The sequence below is a fragment of the Hermetia illucens genome, chromosome 5 (assembly GCF_905115235.1).
Source record: "Hermetia illucens chromosome 5, iHerIll2.2.curated.20191125, whole genome shotgun sequence".
Taxonomy (NCBI): Eukaryota; Metazoa; Arthropoda; class Insecta; order Diptera; family Stratiomyidae; genus Hermetia; species Hermetia illucens.
Window position 1 is genome coordinate 69,553,249 of NC_051853.1, and position 23,837 is coordinate 69,577,085.

Genomic DNA, 23,837 nt, shown 5'->3' on the forward strand with positions numbered 1-23,837 from the left:
GCGAGAGGAGAAGCGACTTCACAGACGGAAAAAGGAAGATTAGGGGAACCAACAGATCTGTGAACTCGAAAAGTACAGGGAGCAACCGCACCAGGTGCGCAAGTTTTACGAACAAGTCAGCAGGATGGAGCCTTACACACCTCGATGTTCATCCTGCCGAGACAAAGAGAGAAATTTGATTTCCGACAGAATGGGCATATTGGAGCGATGGATTAAGTACTTTGATGAACCACTGAACAACCAGAACATTGGCGAGTTCGAGGTCCCGCGACGACGGACAAATACTGCCACCAATTACACGAAGTGGTTCATCAACTTGTGCTCAAAGTGTGGGACAGCGAATCAATGCCTGACGACTGGCAAAGGGGAATTATCTGTCTCATACATAAAAAGGGAGATATCACACAGTGCAACAAATGATCTTCAGAATCACCTGAAGAACGTTATCATAAATACTGCCACAAACATACTTGACCCCGGCCACAGAAATAGTCGGAACGACTGGTTTGACGATGAATGTAAGTTAGCAACGGAACGGAAGAATGCTACATACTGAGTAATGCTGACTTATCACAAACTCCGGCAAGCGGAGAAATGACTTCACAGACGGAAAAAAGAAGCCTGGGAGAACCAACAGGTCTGTGAAGTGCAAAAGTACAGGGAGCAGCCGCACCGGACGCGCAAGTTTTACCAACAAGTCAGCAGGATGAAGCCTTACACACCTCGATGTTCATCCAGCGCAGACAAAGAGGGAAATCTGATTTCCGACAGAATGGGCATATTGGAGTGATGGGTTGAGTACTTTGATGCGCTACTGAACAACCAGAACATCGGCGAGTCAGAGGTCCCGCCAACTGAAGACGACGGACAAATACTGCCACTATCAAGTTTAGGAGAAACGGTCCGTGCAATTCATCGGCTAAAAATCATAAGTCGCCAGGAGCCGTTGGAATTACAGCCGAATTGTTTTAATATGGAGGCGACCAATTACACCAAGTGGTTCATTAACTTGTGCTCAAGGTATGGGACAGCGAATCAATGCCTGACGATTGGCAAGGAGGCATTGTCTGTCTCATACATAAAAAGGGAGATATTACACAGTGCAGAAATTATAGATGTATCACGTTGCTGAGTACTACCTATAAAGTATTCTCCACTATCTTGCTAGGTCGGATAGCCCCATACGCCCAGAACATTATTGGCCCATACTAAAGATGCTTCACTCGAGGCAAATTAGCAACAGATCAAATTTTCTCTCTGTGGCAAGCGATGGAAAAACTGTTGGAATATGCACATCAGTTGCATTATCTCTTCATCGACTTTAAAGCCACCTATGATAGCCTACACAATGACGAAATTTATGACCGATACCATGACCGTCCGGTTGTGGATAAATTCCGGCTCAATAGGTTATGGTGGGCGTGTCACTTAATCCGTATGGATGAGGATGATCCCACCCGGAAAGTCTATAGGGGCAACATCTTTGGCAGAAAAAGAAGACGAGGCAGACCCTGCCTAAGATGGAGCGATGGCGTAGGTCAGGACGCCAGACAGCTTTTAGGAATATCGAATTGGAGGACCTCGGCAAAAACCGGGATGTCTGGATTTCCTTATTAAGCAGGCCTAGACCGGATACCGGTTGTTACGCCGTTGATGATGATGATAGCATAGCCAGGATAAAACTGTACACAGCCATGAGAAATTTCGGTATCCCGACGAAATTGATAAGGCTGACTAGGCTAACCCTGACCAATGTGCGAGGCCAGGAATCACTCTCAAGACCATTCAACATCAACAATGTTCTACGGCAACGGGATGTCCTATCTTGCCTCCTCTTTAACCTGGCCCTGGGGAAGTGATCCGTGATGCTGAGGTAAATGCGAGGGGTACAATCCTCGTTAAGTCCACCCAACTACTGGCCTATGCTGACCATATCGGCATCATGGGAAGAGCGAACCGAGACCTACAGACTGCCTTCATCCAAATCGAGCAGGCGGTGCGAGATCTTGGGCTGCACATCAATAAAGGCAAGACAAAATATATGGTGGCAACGTCAGCACCAAAAACCAACCAAACCAACAACATCAAGCCGCACTGGTCAAACGGGAAGAATAAGGATAGGAGAATACAACTTTGAGACCGTTGATAATTTCTCCTATCTAGGGTCAAGAATCTCAACCGATAACAGCTACGACGACGGAATCCGCGCACGGTTGTTGTCAGCCAACAGAGCCTATTTCAGCTTACAAAAACTGGTCGGGTCACATAATCCGTGTGGAATATGATGATCCAGCCCGGAATGTTTATAAGTGCAATATCTATGGTAGAAAAAGAAGACGAGGCCGACTCTGCCTGAGATGGAACGATGGCATAGGTCAGGAAGTCAGGCAGCTTTTAAGTATACCGAATTGGTGGACCTCGGCGCGAAACCGGGGTTTCTGGAGTTTTTTATCAACGCAGGCCTAGGCCGGATACCGGTTGTTGCGCCGTTGATGATGATGATTATAGCTAGAATAGTAAGCTTTATACTGTCCTACACGTTGCAATTTGAGGAACTGCACTGTTTACTGCGTGGAATACTTGAAAGATAAGTACGGACTACAGATGGAGCGTCTTAAGAATGTACTGGGAGGTCAAATCTTTTTGGTCGATAACAAAAATGATGTCGATTAGTATTCTGATCGATGAGATGATGCACACTGTCTTACAGTTGCACGAGTATCCTGGAAGATCCATTATCCCAGGAAGGAGGAAACGAACAGTCTAGTGGAGAAAGATAGAGAATGCGCAAACGGCGAAGTAACTAAGGCTATGTCCACCCCACGACATAACATTTTATGGTAATTCCACTGGACAACAATTACGGGTGGGTTTAGTTGGGAAAATCCCACACCTTAGGGCATTTAGGCAGACAGTAAATAATTCTAATAAGCTCCTGTTTTACACAAAACTTCAAAAATGTCAATAATTTTTTTTTTAAATTAGATATTTTGAGAATTAGTAAATTTGCGGTTGAGGAAATATTTAACATTAACCTTCTAAATAAAATTTAAAAAAGCTAAAGACCAAATGCAAATAAAATATTGAAAGGGCTTAATTTCATTTTTTTGAATTCAGGAAGAAACATGGGTATTAAAAATTTGATGTTATGCAAATCATGAAAATTCTACACAGTAGCAAGAAGAAAAAGACTGCAAAAGTTACCCTTCTTTTAAAAAGGTAGAGATTTACTATTTTTCACCACAACACTCTCCTATGCATAAAAATTGCAGGCCTCCTCCAGAATAAACACATAATTGAAAATTTAAGAATGAGTTCCCCCACACATACTCCTGAAGTCGTCCGTTGGACTTCCCATCCAAGTAGTATTAGCATCGGAAAATTCAGACACATAATATGGAAATGCATCTGGCAATAAGCATTAAATTACACTCATAGTTAGTTTCCGTATGTCGCGCGAGACTCAACCTAGCCTTATCGTTTTCCCTCTTCGTTCGCCACGCAAGATACTATTGTATAGCGTCACATACGCCAAGTAAACATATGCCTGGAGAGTTCCTACTTTGTACTATCATACTTGAGCCGCGGCTCAGATTTCAGTATCATGAAACCATTGGCGCGATCCACTTTTGGAAAATTAATTTAGAGTATCGATCGGAAAAGTCACACAGAGTTTTCCCGGAATGCGTTAGTTTTAGAGTCACTAGTGAATCGATGAGTTGCGTTGTTTTGAGGAAATCATCCAGCAAGGAATCAATATAGAAGTTCATGTGAAGGTGGATGTAGTGCAAGTATCCCTTGGTCCCAAGGAATTGTGGTAGTGTGTCTTCATGCTCAACGAGGTTCATTTTTGCCATCCAAAATGACTCCAGGCAGCGACGATCGAGAGCAACTGATCAAGGATAGCTCCTTCGGTAGTGTGAGTAGGAATACTTCCAGTGTGGAATTTATATATTAGAACCAATATGTTGCAGCTTCTACGCGCAAAAAGTATTCAATGTCTCATTATTTGTGCATGTTATAAAAACGAAGTCAAAGTTCATCTAAATTAATTTCAAAAGTTGTCAACGCGATTAGCTGGTATTATGCGTCATGATTCCGATTCTATAGGACAGTGTACCACGAATGGTGAAGTGCTTAAAGATTTCCATCTTTCTTCGAAAACAATTAGGTTGCGTTCGTATCACCATCATTGTCTGTTTATAAAAGTTTCTAGAGGTCTCATCACTTGATAAACCCAAGATGCAAATGAAATGTAAATGGTAAAAGTTAGTTGGGATCTGCTGCCCGAATATTCAAGACATGAATAAAATTGTTTTCTATTTCACGCTAGTGACTAACATAAAATAATATGTACGAAAGTTAAATAAAGTAATAAACAATGGCACCAAGAAGAAAATTATCAATAAAGAGAGTGAAGAAGGTAGTTTCCACAGTTTTACATTGTAAATACATACATATGTTCCCCGTTAGAACATTTGTTTCCCTCTCCAGATAGTCTACTTCCGCGCCATCATATCAGACAAACCATAAAAGCATTTTCTTAAGGATACTTGAGAGGACATTTTCAAGAAGCTCCAATTATAATTATTTTCATTGGAAGTGGCTCACACTGCTTGCTCTAAAAACCCACCATCTACCGTTGGTATTATACTGTGAATAGAAGTCTCACCGCGCTAGAAACCTACCTTGCATAAGTGCAGGACACTGTCCCAAAAGTTTCGTCAAAATCCTCACAGAATCTGCATGTAGTGCCCTAAGATATCCTTACTTTCCCCAGGTGATTATTTAGCCTACAGTGACCGTTGAGTATTCCTACTGAAATTCTCTTTTTGGCGAGTTTTAAATAATCCTTCGACCGCTTGGATTAGTATCTCCCATAAACACCCTCGAATATTCCATTCCCCGTAGATTCAGCCAGTGAAACCCCTTAGAGAATTGACTTGGTTGGATCTAATTGCCTTAATATCCGCTTAGGTTAAAATAGTAATATTCTCTCCCCTACGGCTCCTTCCCAGGTTGAAGGAGACACATCTCTCTGTGACGTATATTTCTGCTTTGAATATAGAAGTATGCTTACGAATTAGTCCGAAGTACATTTTCCTTGGCGCTAACTCTCTCTACCGTGAGAGATCCTTGGCCACGCTGCCCAAATTTGCCCTATTGCTCCAACTTGTTGCAAACTTCTTATTGAAATGAAAACTCATTGCTTGGTATCAGCAGTTCAGGATACCTCCTAGAAACAATATTAATCTTCCTTCGATTTCAGCAGTTCCCCTCCTCGCTAATACTCCGGCCCATTCTGCCGGTATCTGTATCTGCAATTGGAGAGGAGGAACGCTAGCGATGCCGTTAAACATGTCCTCATTGAACCACTGAAGCACACACAAGCCAGTCTTTAAAGTCTGTATAACTCCCTGTCTGTTGTGCTGATTTCATTTCGGTCTGTCCAGATTACTGTCCCATAGGTAATCATTGGCTTTACAATATATATCCAGTATAGAATTTTCGGGATGCATCCCCATTTTTTCCAGCTACGGACCTTAAAGTCAATACAGTCCTTGTAGCTTTTTGACATATCTCTCTAACATGAATCTTCCAAAGTATTTTTTGGTCTAGTGTGATTCCCAAATGTTTGACCTCTGTTACTCGTTTCATCTGCATGCATGTGATCTAATGGCTCTCAGGTGATCAAACTTGTAGTTCCTAGTGAATGGTGCTATAATAACCTTCGCTGAATTTATGCGCAGCCTTGCCTTCCTGCACCAGTTACTAGTGATTCGTAATCGAGTTTAAATTCTTCCATATCTTATCTTATATCCTCATTTTTGTCCCCACAGATTATAACAATATCATCAGCGTAACCGTGGACCTGTATTCCAGGATTTATTAGCTCTCCTAGGAGTTCGTCAACTACCACACAGTTAAAGGTGATAAGACCTTGGATAATGTTCATGACAATACAATGAGTATCTGCTGGCACTTCTATTTGCCTGCTCTCAAACATTCTGTCCATCTAGGAGGCCGAAGTGCTTTCCACTCCCTCTTGTATCAGGGCATCTCGTTTCTCTATGTGTGATATGTAATTGAACGCTCCTTTGATGTCCAAAAACGTACACAGTGCTATTGTTTCTATTTTTACAACATCCCGTACTACATCCGCCAGCTGATGTAGGACAGTTTCGGCTGACCATCTTACCCGCTAAACAGATTATGCATTAGAATATTAGTTCTAATATAGTCTATAATATTATCTACCGTTTTGAATGAAGGAATAAAGGCCACTTTTGGCCGCCTCCTTGCCCTTGGTACATATGCCAGCTATGCTGCCTTACCACCCTTAAGATCATTTCTAGGATGGTGCTGAGAAAACACCATCTACTCCAGGCGATTTCGTTGGTTTAAAGGTTCCCACTGCTCACCGTACCCTAACTACCGAGCATATGTACCTCCCTTTTTTTCGTTGTTGGGGTGTCAGGCAGAATGTTGTTGCCTTCCGTCGTGAGGTAGAACCTCGGGAAATGAGCTCTGAGAAGCTGATGTACACAATCCTCCTTATTCTCAGTAGATGTCCCGCCTTTCTGCTTCGCCCACCAAAGTGTTCCCTGGGGTTATGTCTAGTACCTCTTGTTAGGTGCTGATCACTACGTTATATATTTCTAACTTATGAATTCAACAGGGTACCCACCTCTTCGATCGATGTTGCTGCTTCTCCATGGTGCGCGTTGCCATCGTAGCAGAGGAGAAGTGGACGACTAATCGACTAATACCGCTGGGACCCGCGTGTCGTCTCCCCTCGCGTTCTTCTCCCGGCTTCCGGTGAGACTTGGACAGCAACGAGGTCTCCAGTTAGAAACTCTGAAAGACATATATATTTACAATTTCGTTTGAGAATGATGCAGGTTTTACGTTTTTTACAATCTCAAATTACTTCCATTGTTCCTACTTGCGGACCGGGAATCTGCATCCGGTTCACCCAGGGTTCTTGAGCCACTATTCTTCCAATGCTACCCTTGTTTTTGCAATTACTGTGCTTTTAGGAGTGGAGATTTACCTGGGTTATTTCAGTGCTGGCCATTGGCTCCATTAGTGCTTGGAGCTCTTCTCCAATGTCGGAGTATCAACCTCACAAGGAGGATCAACCTCGCAAGGAGGAGCCATGCCGGAGGGGCATGGCTCCTCCTTGCGTATCGCTGTTCGCATTAAGCTCTCGAAGATCGAGGTTTTGGCAACAACTCACCTTCCCTTCTCGATCCTGCACCTCCGGCTACTATGGCCCGGCGGTTCCCTCGGGAATCTCAGTAGGCTTTCCATTTGATGTCTCCTGCTAAATCTGTAATCGATGAGGGAGTTACGGCATTTAATTGCCTCCAAGGATCGATCGTGTACCCTAGTCGCGAGGAGTTTGCCTTGACGACCTACTTGCTTCTAAAAGCTCTCCATAATCTCATGTGCAGATCTATGTTTTGAGTGATTACGAGGCGCAGAGGCTTCTTCGTTTGAACTGCTGCGGCTTTCCGAAAGTATACTGTCACCACGTGCACCCCTGGTACTTTATTTTTGATAGTAAGGCCAGTCCAATGCTCTTCACCGCATTAGCATAGCTAACGTCGGGCCTGGGGTGAAGGTAGGCTACCCCAGATCTACCTGGAATTTCCTCTCTCTTGGATTATGATTTGAGATTCTTGGGAGAATTCTTCTCTTGCGGGCTGATCTCCGCTGCTACCATTATTGAAGGCTTAGTCCTCTCCTAGGTGGTAAAGATCACTTGTCTACTGAATGTGCATAGCATCATCTGATGGTCACCTACCTTAACATCTCACGGCTTCATGGACGAATAGAGCAGCAGCCCCCCAAATTCAATACGGACCACTTCCGCAATTCATCTTTTGTGCAACAGCGGGAAACCTTTCTTGCTGCATAACAACCCATCCAAGAGAAATGAACCGCCCTCAAAAGTGTTTTTATATCTCGTCTCCGAGAAGTTTTTGGCCACACTCCAAAAGAACGTCTCAAGAACTAGCTACCTACGGAAACGTAAAAGCAGATCGATTAAGGTAAAGTTAAACCTTCATTGATCATCCATGTAGACCCTGAACTCTGTGAAAAGTTACTGTTTCCAATAATTCGTAAATCCAGAGAATCTAATATCTTTGCCAGTGGGTGGAGAGAGGAAAAGGTATAAACGTTAAAATTCCGGAGAAGAGCGCTCGTATTGATCACCTCAACTGGATAAGTATTTACATGCTCTCTGCTGTCGCGAAGATTTAAGTTAAAATCATCCTGGAACGCATCAACAAACACCTCGCACACCTGATCAACAGAAAACAGGCTCACTTTGACACCCTACGGATCATTTAGGTTATCGCGCCACCTGCTCTACATCGACTTCGAAGAAACTTCCCATAGCATTAAGGGTATTCCGGAGAAACTAAAAAGTATTATCAGAGCGACATATGCCACATGTTGTTTCTTTTTGACATCGGATAATATCTTATTGCGGAAGACTCTGAGAGGAGTTTGAACTCGAATAAACAATCGGTGAAGGTTGCATTTTTTAACCGACACTTGTTCTTATTATCGGTGTTCTTCTTGCTGCTCTTGCCTGGAGGACATGCTCATCTTCCGTTCAGTAGACTATCGACTAAGCTCATGACATCGACTAGCTTTTTCAGCGAATCATTCGCCTTGAGTAAATATCTTCGAATTTGGAGAAGTAGGTAAGCTGAAAAACTGATCCAATACTTGTCAACATTTGCATGCTCATAGAAAACCTATAGAGTCTCTAACATGCGCCAGGGCATCCTGTATCTCTGTGTGCGGTGTGTTGTCGAATGCTCCTTCGATATCCAAAATGATGCTCTGAGCCGCAAAGGAGTGGGAAACACCCTGGCACTCTGGATGGGCAAAATGCTAGAAAGCAGACAAATAGAGGTACAAACAGGTACAAATTCTATTATCATGAACACCACTCAAGGCTGTCCACAGGGTGGAGTACTATCGCCGCTGATGTGGAATATGGTAGTGGATGACCTCCTGGACGTGTTAACTAATACTGGAATACAAGTCCAGGGCTACGCGGACGACATTGTTTTAATCTGTAGGGGCAAATATGAGGATACCCTATGTGAGTCCAAACTGGGGTAAGGGTTACTAATACCTGGTGCAGGAAGGTGGGACTGCGGATCAACCCAACCAAAACCACCATAGTACCATTCACTAGAAGGCGTAAGCTGGATCACCTGAAAGCCATAATATTACATGATATGGAAGTGAAACTAGAAGCAGAGGTCAAACATTTGGGAATCACGCTAGACCACAAATTACTCTGGAAGACACATGTCGGAAACACTTGTCGGAAAGCCACGAGGGCTCTGATGACTTGCAGATCCATAGCAGGAAAAAAATGGGGTTGCAGCTCGAAGATACTACTTTGGATATATACTGCAATAGTAAGGCCAATGATTACCTATCGAGCGGTAATCTGGGCAGAAAGAACCGAACTCAGCACACAAACTAGGGAATTACATAAGCTCCAAAGGCTGGCTGGCTTGTGTATCAGTGGGGCAATGAGGACATGCCCAACGGCATCCCTGCAGGTCCTTCTGGGATTAACCCCTCTCCATCTGCACATACAGATGCAGGCAAGGAGATCAATATTCGAAATGGCCGGTAGTATGAGTGAGGCGGGTAGTTGTCTAAATCGAAGGAAGATTGATATCCTTTCTAGGCGGTATCCCGAATTACGATACCGAGGGACAACATGACAACGAGGTTTCACTTCGATAAGAAGTTTGAAACACATTGGAGTTACAACGAAAACTGCGAGAGCGTGGCTGCGACATACGGCTTAAACCAGCAACTGATTACTTGGTACACTGACGGATCCCTCACAGCAGACGGAGCGGGTGCCGGTCATTAGTCCAAGGAAAATGTACTTTGAGCCAATGGGCAGGTACACTAGCATATTCCAGGCGGACTACGTCATAGACAAATGTGCCTCCATTAATCTGCAGAGGAACTACAGGGGGCAGAACATAATTATTCTCACCGATATCCAAGCAGCGATCAAGGCACTTTGGTCCAACCAGGTGAACTCTAAACTGGTATGGGAATGCCTTAAGAGACTGAATACACCCCGCTCGTCCAACAAGGTCTGGATACTTTGGGTTCCAGGTCATGCTGGGTTGGAAGGCAACGAGGCAGCGGATGAACTAGCCAAGAACGGAGCAGGGATGCCTTTACACGGGCCAGAACCCTTCTGTGGAATCGGAAACGGTTTCATGGCTATGAATCTAAGAAACGACGAAAAACGGTTGAGGAAACTATATTGGGCGGGCCTACCAGGGATGGAGCAGTCCAGGGTGCTTATTGGGGAAATACGAACCCATGCGTACAAAGGATTGCTTAAACCTCACCAAAAAGAACCTCCGAATCATAGTGGGAATTCTCACTGGTCATTGTCGGCTGAACTATCACCTAGGGAAGCTAGAGGTATCTACGGACACTGCCTGCAGGTTCTGTGAGGAGGAGGACGAAACCTCTATACACGTCCTGGGACAGTATCCGCCACTTGTGCAAAGTAGGTCGATACACCTGGGAGAACACTTAATACCAGATGCAAAGCTGAAACATCTGGAAGTGGGGAACATACTAAAGTTCCTAACGGTTACAGGCCTGCTTGAGATACTGTGATCAATAGGTACACTATAACCAGTAAAAGAGGCACAATAGCTCTTTCCCTTAACAGAATAATAATAACATGCGCCAGCGAGAGTTCAAGGAACCATCCCTTTTCTCTCCCTCTTTCGTGGGCGTGCATGTTGCAATAACGTATTAACGTATAGTCCAATCATTTTCACCGCAGGCGCAGGTTTTCTCTCTATAACACTATTCGCAGTGTACACGAGCTTGGGGAAGTGGTTGCATCTGCTTTGTAGGGTAAGCTTCGTTGTATGAAATAAGAAGTTTGAATACGGAAGAGCGAATCTTTATTAAAAAGACAATGAAGTTACAGAAATATTTGTGTCGTAATCTTTGCATCAGACTTCTTTACTTTTAGCAAATAACCACCATCACTATATTGCTTCCGGAGGCAACTAAAAGTTGTGTTGACATTGGAAAGCTAGTTCTTAAAATAGAGAACTTTGTAATCTCAGGTTGATTTTCAAACTAGAGGAGCAAAAAGTACACCCTCGGTCCAGAAATTCTTCGAAGACGCGAAGAGAGATCTACACCTTGTAATCAATTAATATTAAGAACTTTGTTACCAGAAGCGGATGGCTAATAAAAATAAAACCCCATAGGGGCTAAAAAAGTTGTTTCTCCGTACGCTTGATATGCTCCCATTATTTCATTCCAAGAGGATAAGTCGAACATTCCGCCTGCTCATTGATGTTGCGGATGATGAAGAAGAAATAGAATATTTCCCCATCTTTGTCGAAATCGATTGGAAAGAGCTTGCTCATGAAAGACGAGAAACTCTCACCCTATTCCTTATAGTGGTAGTGACACTAGATGTGGTTCGCCGAACCCAGCATATTCAATGCATGCTGGTAACGGGAACGTTCTCTGCACTCTAGCTATAAAACGTACTGCTCGACGGCGAGAAGGTAGTTAGTTAGTAGTTCCAAGCACTCAGGCCTTCTGTTAGGCCCATTGTACTATCCCCTAAAATCACCTGTTCAATGGCTGCTTACCTATACCGTTCGCAGGCTTTTGCGAATCTGGAAACATTTTCCAGAAACTGATAATGCAAATTCTTCAGTGATGAAAGCCTTACGGAAGTTTCTTCATCTGAGATCTGAGGAGGCCGGGCAGCTGCTTGTGAAATGCGGACCATCTATTCCTTCTCCTCATATTGGTTACATATAGCCGAGGACCTCACCTCATTTTTTCCATATGACAGTTTAAAGGGCAATATCCCGATAAAATCCATAATAGGGTTTTCGTGTTCCACTTATTAAGGGACAACAAAAATGACGTGCTAGGGGTCCGCCTTCCTCACAAATTCAAATATCAGCTGCTTGAATTCTTATAATTTCAACCTTCAGAGTAGACCTGAGAGTGGGTCACCGGATGCTAAGTGCTAGCTCTGTTCCCACCATTGCGAATCCAGACCTTTGGCAAACCAGTCTAACAACTTCCTCATTACCAGCAATGACCGGAGACCCGCAGCAGGATTGTTTCGTTCAGTCGACGATGTTACCAGTCACTGTTGTGACAATTCTACACGAACTGGCTTGATATGTTACTAGTACTTAGGACTAATAACGTTGCCCGTAAAAGAAGATTCGATGAGTGCAGCCCCGCTATTTTTATCGCAAACATTCTCCTGCTACCAATGAAATCGCAATATATCTCCGCCTGGAATATGGTCGCCATTTTTCTGAGTGATCGGGTCAGTTCCATAATCGATCCGTCTTCCATGACTAATCCGTCGGTAAAGATTATTAAGTCAGTAATCCCAGAAGACTCGTGGCCAGTTAACAACAATTCATCTCTCTTAGTGATTATGGCGGAGTATATCTTTTCAAAGACAAATTTGGGCAGACATCTGAGCCAGTAGATGTTTACCAATGAATGTCCAGATGGACAAATAACCGTTTGACTGCCCGCTGTTCACACGGTAATAGTATCAAGCCTATATGCGCAGTTAGCTACTTTCCTTTTCACTTCTCAATATATGAATCCGTTGTGAAGAAAGTCCCCAGGTCTTACATAGTCCTGCAGCACGTTAACTTGACTGTATATACCAGCTGAATTCCTGCCTCCCTAGCTAGTCCTAGTCCGTTACGAAGACACCAGCTCTGGATTACAGTGGAAGTTCCATTCAAGCTTGCAATCGACCGCAGTGCTTATGCCAAAACCGTTGTGTCGTCCAGAAACAAGAGCAATGTAAATAAGGATACATTTAATTTCTTATTGAGTTTATTTGAAAGCGCTCTCAAGAAGAATTTGAAAGAGAGCCTTCTATGGACGTTAGAGAAAACTTGACACAACTTGCCAATCAAGTTTTGACAGCAAATTTAACCATCTTAAGACAAATGAGCGGCAACTTTGCAAGTGTCTTAAGTCCAACGCAGTTAAGGTTTCTGTCCTCTGCCTTCCTTCATGGGCCGCATGTCTAACATCTGGCATGCTCTGTCCTGCTCAGTTCGGTGTTAACGATGATGAACTTAGAGATGGAAGATATCGCAATTAGACCTTGGCTTCGGTCCAGGGTCAAATATTTTTTTCAACAGGCATTCCCACAGAATATCGCCATCTTTAGGGGAAACTCCAGGGGTCACGATCAAAAATAAAGCTGTTGTGTACGCATCCGACCTCTTCTTTCCAGTCTTCACCATCTTAGAGCTCCAAAATCCGCGCCCTAGTATATTTCCGTAAGGGAAAAGCACTTTTTCTAAATAAATTTCGGCTTTTCTCAACGAAAACTTTACACTTATTAAGCAAGCTCTTCAGATAAATAAGAAAAAGCAACGCTTGAATAACACTTTACTAATTCCGTTGCTAGATCGCTAATTGAAAGTTCCTATCATGATGCAGTCACTTTAAGAGATAAGCTTAATTTGGGTATACTTCCTTTTAGGGATAACTGCTAGGCGAAGATGTTTCAAGTTTTTACGAAGAAGATATTATTTGTGTAACCATAAATTAAGAACTTTCATTTTTTAGTATGACACATTTTGGGGAATCCATTTGATACGGTTCAGCACATTTATGCACGCTACTTAACTAGCAATAGAAAATATAGAAACACTTTGAAAAAGATTTTTTAAATGTAGTTTCCAGGTTTACTCGAAACTCATAATGACATAAACTTTTGGATGGCATACTCCGTCGCTTTTGAATTGCATTGAAATCCATTCTAAAGTCCTAACTTTCTCCCAAAATAGACAACGATATTTCACCCCACATAACATAAATACCCCAGTAATTATATCCTACTTCTGTCCTCACTTCTTATCGTTTCAAAACTCTTAAATTTATGGTACTTCAAGTTGCTCATCCTGGAAAAATATATTGGGCAACTAACTATGAATTGTGAGAGCCGTTTAATGAGCAAGTGAAAAATGACCATCACAATATTTCTCGGTAACCTGGCCGCCTACTTAAAGAAAATTTATTACATCCATTGCGATGAAATGGGTCCTTAAAAGTGTGCTTTTGAAGAGTACTTGAAATATTTATCAATGAATGAAACACAAAACTTGCATTGCTGAGGTCAAGGGTGAGTGGAAAGTTTTGAGGGTTCTCATTAAATTTTCCCCAAAATACCCTGGGTTTAATTAATTTAAGAAAATGTTTTTCTGTACTTGAACTTGAACTTTTCCAAAATTAATTATGTGGGTCTGAGCCAGTTTAATTAATCCGTCCGGTCAATATGTTGACTTGGTGGTAAAAAATTGAAAGAAAGATAGTAAGAATCGCAAACAGAAGTTATTCTCTGATTATGAAACTTTTGATACCTAACCCTCCTTCAGAAGTTAAAACTTAGAACGAGCACTCTACATTACATTCATCTTTCCATTATATACGCTTCAACACTATCCTAAAAATATTGTTGCTTTCAACTCATTGGGGGGCGAAACTCCATTATCGATCTTGCTACTAAAGAGGACCCTAATGTATTGCCTTGGCCAGCAAAGTAATGGTGGACTCTTCTAAATTACTAGGTGGTCTCCAAATCGTCTGATTTAATTTGATGAAATTTTTTAATAGTGGTTTACATTTATATAGTAAATATCCTTACAATAGGAAGTAAATTAGTCCGGGCAAAAAAAATACGTGTTTACATGCTAAATATTGGCACCTGCACCAGAATGATTTAGGAACTCACAAGAGCCCTTCGCATTGATATTTATGCTCTATAAAAAACCCAGAAGACTCGTGACAAAAGCTGCGGCATAGAACGCGAACGCTGTCCAAATGGTTATAAACTTAGCCCACACATCCAATACGGTGTTGGCATTGCCTTCTCAGAGGATTTCCGTGATGCCATTAAAGAAGTCGAACATGCCTTCTGGCAACTTCTCGATGTAACGGCCTGTAACGTGCCTGCTCATGACTATATCGCCATTGTGGATGACCTTGGGTGAAAAGGTAGAGGGCAACAAGTACGATGGAGGAGAAGGGTTTGGAGCACGCAATGAAGATGGCGAGCATATAATCGATTTTTTAAACACTTATGATCTTCTAGTCATCCTCAGACATATTGACTATATTCTCAAAAGACGCCAACATTTTATCATCGTCAATGAATGAAACGCCGTTCTCTATGAGGCCATCGCACCTCAACATAGGCTGTTGATTACCGTCTTGCGAATCAAGCCGCCATTACTTAGACGATTTCCAACAATAACGAATGCCAAAGAATCGTGGACCGATGTTAAGAACACGATCCACAAAGCGGCCTATACAACCCTCGGGGTCACCAAGCCTCGTAAACAGTTCATCAACCAAGATACTGGGCTTTGGAATAATGATGACCAATTGACAAATTTACAAGAATGCCATTCGGGAAGCAAAGAAAACGATCGCTGTTACCCGAGCGGTCCATTACAAAGATCTGTACGACAAATTGATCACTCGGGACGGCGAGAAAGATCTGTATCAATTTGTCAAAAGTCTACGTCAACCCACACAAGATATTGAATACTAGTGTTACGTTATTGACAAGAATGGTGCAGTTTTTACCGATCGACGAACCGCGATGGTTAGATAGCAGGAATATTTTCAGCAGAAGAATTTGTTCATCCTCCGCTTGCATAAGCATTGCATTTGAAACAATTCCATCTGTCAGCACCGCTGAAGTCGGAGAAGCAATAAAACGAATTGGGGAAAGCAAAGACATCGCTAATGAGCTCAGCAAAGCGAAGAGCTACCGCCCATTCTGGTTGTTATCCCATGCCATGAAGATTTTTGAACGCATTCTTGACAACCGTATTCCGGATATCGTTCAAATAACCATGAATCAAGCCGGGTTTGTCTAGAATTGCGGAATTACTCATGCAATACACGCTGCGCGGTTATTCATGGTGAAACACTTTGGGAAGCATCGGCCTCTTTAAAATGCAATGCATTTCTGGATCTGGAGAAGACGTTTGACAATGTGCCAAACGAAGTCATCTGGTACACTCTTCGAAAGCACCTAGTGCCAAAAGAACTCGTGTGTAGGGATAAATTGCTTTGCCGCGATCCAAAAAGTAAAGTTTGAAGTATGACATGTAAATCAAAACTGCTCCATGTCTTTGTCGTCGGCCTGTCACCACTCCTCTTTGTTCTTGTGCTTCGCACAAGACATCCAACGTGCAGCGCCCCAAGTACTTCTATATGCAGATGATGTTTTCCTGACATCTCATAGCAAAAATGATTTTAAACAGCTCGTCATTCCCTCATGCAACACCGTCTCAGATTGAATCTAAATAAAACTAAGTCTTTTTACGACCGATCCTAATCAAACTGGCACTATCACTGTCAATGGCAGTGACCTGCCCAGAATTTACTGGTTATTATATCTCGGATGAATCCTAGTAGTCAATAGTGAACTGCGTTATGAAATTGCTTTCCGCAACTAGCTTTCTTTGTGGTCGACGCATTAACAAACATCTCAAGTCGAAAATTTACCGAAGTGTCATTCGCCCTGTCGCCCTCTATAGTTCTGAGTATTGGTCGACTATAAAAGACAATGAACGAATTGTCGCGGTAATGGAGACGAAGATGTTGCGTTGGGCTAGTGAGGTAACACGCTTTGATCAGATATTCACGATCGAAATTGTGAGCAAGTCGTCTTCGATGATATGATCAAGTAATTCTCGCTAATGAAAATTCACTTGCCAATATTAGTCTAAAGGTTAAGGTCGATGGGAAGTGATCAAAAGACAGGCCAAAGCAACGATGAATGGACTGCATCCAAATCAGAGCCTCAACAGAACAGAACAGAAATGGCGCAACCAATCAAAACAAAGCGGCCTCACTTCTGAGGGGTCAAAGGCTGAAAAAGAATAAGAAGGAGAAGAAGTAGTTATACCTAAGTTAATTTTATTGTTTGGCCCACCCGACTTTCAGTGCATTTAACTTTCTGCTTATATAATTATTTATATAACGATTATAATACTTAAACTTATCAACTATGAATGAATCAATGCCTGACGACTGGCATGTCTCATACATAAAATGGGGGATATCACGCAATGCAGCAACGATAGAGGTATCATGTTGCTGAGTACCATCTACAATATATTCTCCGCTATGTTGCCAGGCCGGATAGTCCCATGCGCCCTGAACATCATTGGCCCATACCAAATAGACTTCACTCCAGGCAAATCAGTAACAGATCAGATTTTCTCTCTGCCGAAAACGATGGAAAAACTGTTAGAATGTGGTGTCTGTTCATTAACTTGAAAGCCCCCTATGACAGCATAGCCAGAGTAAAACTGTACACGGCCTTGAAAGAATTCGGTATCCCGACGAAATTAATAAGATTGAATAGGCTGACCCTGACCAATGTGCGAGGCCACATCACTCTCGATACTATTCAACAACAACAACGGCCTAAGGCAAGGGGATACCCTATCATGCGTCCTCTTTAACCTGGCCCTGGGGAAAGTGATTCACGATGCAGATGTAAATGCGAGAGACACCATCCTTTTCAAGTCCAAACAATTACTAGTCTACGCTGACGATATTGACATTATGGGAAAAACAATCCAAGATGTACAGTCTACCTTTCATTCAGATCAAGTAGGCGGCGCGAGATCTCCGCCTGCACATTAATAAAGGCAATACGAAGTACATGATGGCAACGTCAGCACCAAAACCAAAACCGAAAGAACGAACAACAGCGAATCGCACTGGTTAAACGAAAACAATGAAGATAGGGGACTATAACTTTGAGACCGTTGAAAATGTCTCCTATCTAAAATCACAACCGATAATGGCTATGACGATAAAATCCGCACACGGTTGTTACCTACCTAGCTAGAGCCTATTTCAGCTTACCAAAAACTGTTCCGCTCGAAATGTCTCACCATAGGGTCAAAGCTCTTACTGTACAAGACTATGATCTTGCCAGTCCTCATGTATTCCTGGGAGACTCTTAGCAAAAAAAAACGTCGAGCTCTTGGCCGCGCTCGAGAGAAGTATCCTCCGATGAATTTTTGGCCCCCTACATCAAGATGGACGATTCCGAGTCCTACATAACGACGAAATCTACCAGCGATGTCTGGTCGTGGGTAAAATCGGGCTCAACAGGTTACGGTGGGCGGTTCACTTAATCCGTATGGATGAGGATGATCCAGCCCGGAAAATCTATAGGTGCAATATCTATGGTAAAAAAAGAAGACGAGGCAGAACCTGCCTCAGATTGAGTGATGGCGTAAGTCAGGACGCCAGACAGCTTTTAGGGATATCGAATTGGTTGACCCCGGCGCAAAACCGGGGTGTCTGAAGTCCCTTATTAAGGTAGGTCTAGACCGGAGACCAGTTGTTGCGCCGTTGATGATGGTAATGATCAGCTATAAAACTGCACCCACTTTACAAGCAAGAGACGAATCAAAATTACTCATTTAACCCTACCTCAACTTAATACATAAATACTTAATCCTAACTAATTCTACTTTTTAAAATAAGTGCCTAAATTGATTGCGCTTTAACCTCTATGTACCCCTGCTAGGGAAATATCCAAAAGATAAAATGTAGAGTATTTCAGGTTAGTGTTCACATTTGGCTGTTCCTATTAAATGTTATTAATGAACATGTTCTACCCCGCCGATATATCCGTCCAATATTGGTGTTTGGATGGTTGCCCGTTCTTTCGAAAAACCTTTCAGTAAGGTTGAGAACGTGTTCTCAAAGATGTTTAGCATTAGCTCGCTCTTATACCGCCCCCTTTTTAAGGTTTTGTGTAAAACAAAACCTTATTTAAATCGGTTCACTATCTGTCTGTCCGCCCGTCCGTACGTAAATCTGTCTTTTTTTTAATACCTCGAAATCTTCAAACGGCACTGGCCGGGAAACGCCAGTGTGTGAGATAACAACCAGTGCATTGTCGTCGGCGTATGCTACCACCGTGGTCCGCTCCGAAGCCACAGTAGTAGGCCCAGTACGGGGGCTTGTGGGACCCCCCCCAAAAGCCCCCCCCCCCGGAGACAACGTACTCCTAAAGTCCCTCATCGGTATTATACCAGAGCTTTCATTCTCACAAGTAGCTGTCCACAATGGCAGCGAGATAGGTGGGACACCATTCGTCGCCAGGGACGTATACGACTCTAATTGGCTTAATTGAATGCATTTTCCACATCCCGGGCCACTACCGCGCAATATTTGCTGTTCTGGCACGTCCATGTTGTAGAAAATAACCCCTCGGACATTCATGTTTCAGACAACTCGCGAAGATGTCCGGTCTAAATTTCATGACGAGCTTAAGGTCCCTGTTCGGTGTTCCCTCCAGGCCCGGGGCAGTCTTCAAAGTCTGACAATGTGAGACTGGGTGGCCCGTAGCGTTTACACATCTACACGCCGCTTATTTTTATCCACACAAACCCACCGGCCGACTGGCCCATGGTACATTATATGGTTTGTCTACTGCACACTCATTTTTTCATCGCTGCCAACGCCTTCCTGAATTGCGAGCATTTGCTACTTCAGACAATATGCCAGTTATCCCGTCCCTTTTTTTCACTGAATTGGGATTTGGGTTCCCTATTGCAATCCTTGGCAATACAACTTTATTCCTGCACCTTCTGCATAGTTCTTATCTTGGTTTCGAAAGTCATCAGTTTTGCCTAGGCTGAATTTTTCAACCCAAACATGAAATCGCCTTTCTGGGTCATTACTGCCTAGGTAATTCAAGTCAGGGTTAGCTTAGACCTTTTTTAGTATATCCGCGTACGACAGATTTGCGTTGCTTGAGATAACAATTGCCTATGGGAGAATTCGCACCTTCGATTTCTACTTCACCTTTTTGGGAATGGTCCATCTACCATTTTCGGTTCCATTAGGTTTCGCTTCGGTTGTCGATGGTTACACTAAGGGCTTAGAATTCTCCCTTTCCGTACTTTTACCACCGTTTTTTGCAGTCTTTTATTTGATGTCCGGCCGATGGCACTATGGTTAGGTGTCACTTGGATGTTTGGATGGCCGGTTTCAGCTTCTGCTTGTGTGCTCTTTCTCACCATGTTTTAATAGCTCCCCTATTGATACGAAATTTGGCGAATCCCCTTGCATGCAGTGAGTAACAGAGTTCCACGATTGAGGGGGATATAAAATTGTTTTCCCCGAATATAGTCATATGGGATATCAAATTTAAGGGTTCGAATAGCACTTTTCGAAGACGTTATTAGTCTTGACGTTGGTTGCGAGCGCAACGCTGTCCACATTGCCTCCTACAGTGTACTGTAGTGTACCGTTACGGTCTTCAATGAAATACTCTAACATACTTCAAGGTCCTGATTTCAAAATAGATTATTGCGCGAGAGGTTATTATTGATCGCAAAGGGGAGGAATTCGGAGGTTCGAAAAAGGTTACTCACTTCAAGGGCCAAGTCTCAAAAACTACTTAACCCGAAATATCTGAAAAGAAATAAAGTGATCCACCCACTTGGTATTTAGGCCTCAAAATACTCGCCATAACGATACCTGTTTGAATAAATTGGTGGAGATCGCGCTGTTTCTAACATGTGATCCACGTAGGGGCTCCGTAACATATAATTTGTCGTTGTGCTAATTCCTGCTTTCTTTCAAAGAAGATAGTAGATACTACTCAATGCACCGCGCCTTACTTATAGCGAGCTTAACTCCCAAGCATTTAATCAATTTCGGTCTGCCTACTATGGTCTTCCCGATTTTCACCTTCAAGCTATTAGCTTCTTTGTGGATAGATCTAGAAACAAAATATTTATATTTTCTCCGGAAAGAGCAGACTTGCGATTTTGTCTTCTTTATTTCAACACCCCAGCTGAGGTAGTATTTGCAGAAGTCTACCAAATATATCTCAATGGCCTCAACTGCCATTTTGAGATTCGAAGAGAAACCAAGCGTTTCTCCAGCTAGTTGGATCAGGTCTGTGCCGATATCAGGTATTGGGAGGTCAGCTGTGAAAATGTTATATTGGATTTGACCATTTAGCACTCGCAAGGTTACTGATAATAGATCAGAAATTTGATTTCCCACGCCACTCACAGGATTGGACAAAGAGATTAATTTCAACTGCGAACTGGACATACCTGATGGATTGACTTGCTGATGTTTTTGGTGAATCCGGCAAAATAGGTTTATGTGTAACAGCCGGGGATCCAGTTAAGTAGGTTTTCCCGATTCTAGTTAACGGCCGTATCACTTCAAGAAGTTTGCTTTGTGTTGAAATCACCACCGAAGATGAGACATTTGAGACATTAACATGAGATTTGCCATGGCTTTCAAGTTATGGGCCAATTACTTAGCTGGGGATCTGCATCTTATACAGACATTCATTACCAGTGGTTTTAGCTCTCGCCGCCGGTACGCAGGAGGTGAGAAAAGGTTCTCGATAACAATTTCCTCAAAATCATAGTCTTGCTTGACTAAAAGGGCAGCGCTGGTGTGGGTGTCTTTCTAGATAGTATTATGTTATATTCAACCTTATACCATTTGGGCAGTGGCACGTAGACACGTGTGAGATCAAGGACGTGAAGTTTCAATTTAACGACATTTAACTCCATAAATCCATTATAAATTACATAGCTTTTGTGCTGAAGTGGCTTCAACCAAATTTTGCAGACGTTTGAAAGAGAAGTGTTAGAAACATGTTGGACAGTAGTTTTAGAAAGAAGACCTTTAGAGGCTTCCTCGTAAGAAGCACAACACTGTAGCGTCTGTATTACTGTTTGTTTGTCTTGGATATTTCCCACGAGGGTAGCTTTTTGTACACTTAACGCGCTTTGAAGTTCTGACAGTTGGAACACTGCAAATCATCAATACTCTTGATTCTGTCAACAGTGACCTTCTGGTGGCGGATATATTTCGAATTGAAAACCTTCATGAGTTCCTGGGAAGGCTCGAAATTCCCCGACTGGAACTTAATTGAGAGCGAAGGATACTCCTTGTTGAAGGCTTTGCCCTTTTTTGTCACCAAATTAGCGATTGATCGCAATTTTAACTGAGGCTGCTCTATGTTAAGATCCGAAAAGATATACTTCGGATTCGTTTCCCTGAGAAAACCTTTTATAATCAAAGAGTCCTTAAGCATGGTAGAATGCTTGTAGGAGCGCTTGATTCGTTCTCTCTGATCAGAGAGAATATTTTGCTGTGGTCCTCAATGGAGGATCCTCTCTGCCATTGTGTTTTTTAATGACACTTCAAGGCCTTTCTTAACATATAGCTTCTATCCAAATATTACAAGGTAAATCTCCCCCTTTTTTGCGTTCCCGGTTCTGGAGGGGTACTAACCTCCTCCTTTTTACTTTTTTTCTCTGTTGGCTAACAAAATTTAACCCTGTCCCATGATCCCTATGGACGCTGTTCGTTTCAGAGCTTTTAGCTCAGATGAACACTGTCGCAGTGCACGTAGAAGATATCGCGGCATTTCGAACCGCAAAACGCATCACTCATTTCCTAAATTAACAAAATGGTATATCATCATCATCATCAATGGCGCAACAACCGGTATCCGGTCTAGGCCTGCCTTATTAAGGAACTCCAGACATCCCGGTTTTGCGCCGAGGTCCACCAACTCAGGATATGGAGCTGTCTGGCGTCCTGGCCTACGCCATCGCTCTATCTCAGGCAGCGTCTGCCTCGTCTTCTTTTACTACCATAGATATTGCCCTTATAGACTTTCCGGGCTGGATCATCCTCCTCCATACGGATTAAGTGACCCGCCCACCGTAACCCATTGAGCCGGATTTTATCCACAACCGGACGGTCATGGTATCGCTCATAGATTTCGTCATTGTGTAGGCTACGGAATCGTCCATCCTCATGTAGGGGTCCAAAAATTCTTCGGAGAATTCTTCTCTCGAACACGGCCAAGAGTTCGCAATTTTTCTTGCTAAGAACCCAAGTTTCCGAGGAATGCATGAGGACTGGCAAGATCATTGTCTTGTACAGTAAGAGCTTATGGTGAGCCTATGGTGAGACGTTTCGAGCGGAACAGTCTTTGTAAGCTGAAATAGGCTCTGTTGGCTGACAACAACCGTGTGCGGATTTCATCATCGTAGTTGTTATCGGTTGTGATTTTCGACCCTAGATAGGAGAAATTATCAACAGTCTCAAAGTTGTATTCTCCTATCTTTATTCTTCCTCTTTGACCAGTGCGGTTTGATGTTGTTGGTTGATTCGTCTTCGGTGCTGACGTTGCCACCATATATTTTGTCTTGCCTTCATTGATATGCAGCCCAAGATCTCGTGCCGATTACCACCTGCTCGATCTCGATGAAGGCAGTTTGTACATCTCGGGTAGTTCTTCCCATGATGTCGATATCGTCAGCATTGGCCAGTAGTTGGGTGGACTTAAAGAGGATCGTACCTCTTGCATTTACATCAGCATCACGGATCACTTTCTCGAGAGCCAGGTTAAAGAGCACGCATGATAGGACATCCCCTTCTCCTTGACCGTTATTGATGTCGAATGGTCTTGAGAGTGACCCTGCTGCTTTTATCTGGCTTCGCGCATTGGTCAGGGTCAGCCTAGTCAGTCTTATTAGTTTCGTCGGGATACCGAATTCTCTCATGGCCGTGTATAGTTTTACCCTGGCTATGCTATCATAGGCGGCTTTAAAGTCGATGAATAGATGGTGCAACTGTTGTCTATATTCCAACAGTTTTTCCATCGCTTCCCGCAGAGAGAAAATCTGATT

At 43.0% G+C, this 23,837-nt stretch overlaps 1 protein-coding gene across 1 annotated transcript in view; it reads left to right on the forward strand.

The window, feature by feature from the left end:
• Positions 1 to 3,574: 3,574 nt before the first annotated feature.
• The window catches only part of LOC119658012 (protein white), a 57,845-nt gene continuing 37,582 nt past the window's right edge, over positions 3,575 to 23,837 (forward strand). Inside the window, exon 1 of the mRNA XM_038065238.1 lies at positions 3,575 to 3,919. Within this exon, the coding sequence (XP_037921166.1) occupies positions 3,863 to 3,919 (57 nt within the window). The 5' untranslated portion in view covers positions 3,575 to 3,862. The remainder of the gene's footprint in view (positions 3,920 to 23,837) is intronic.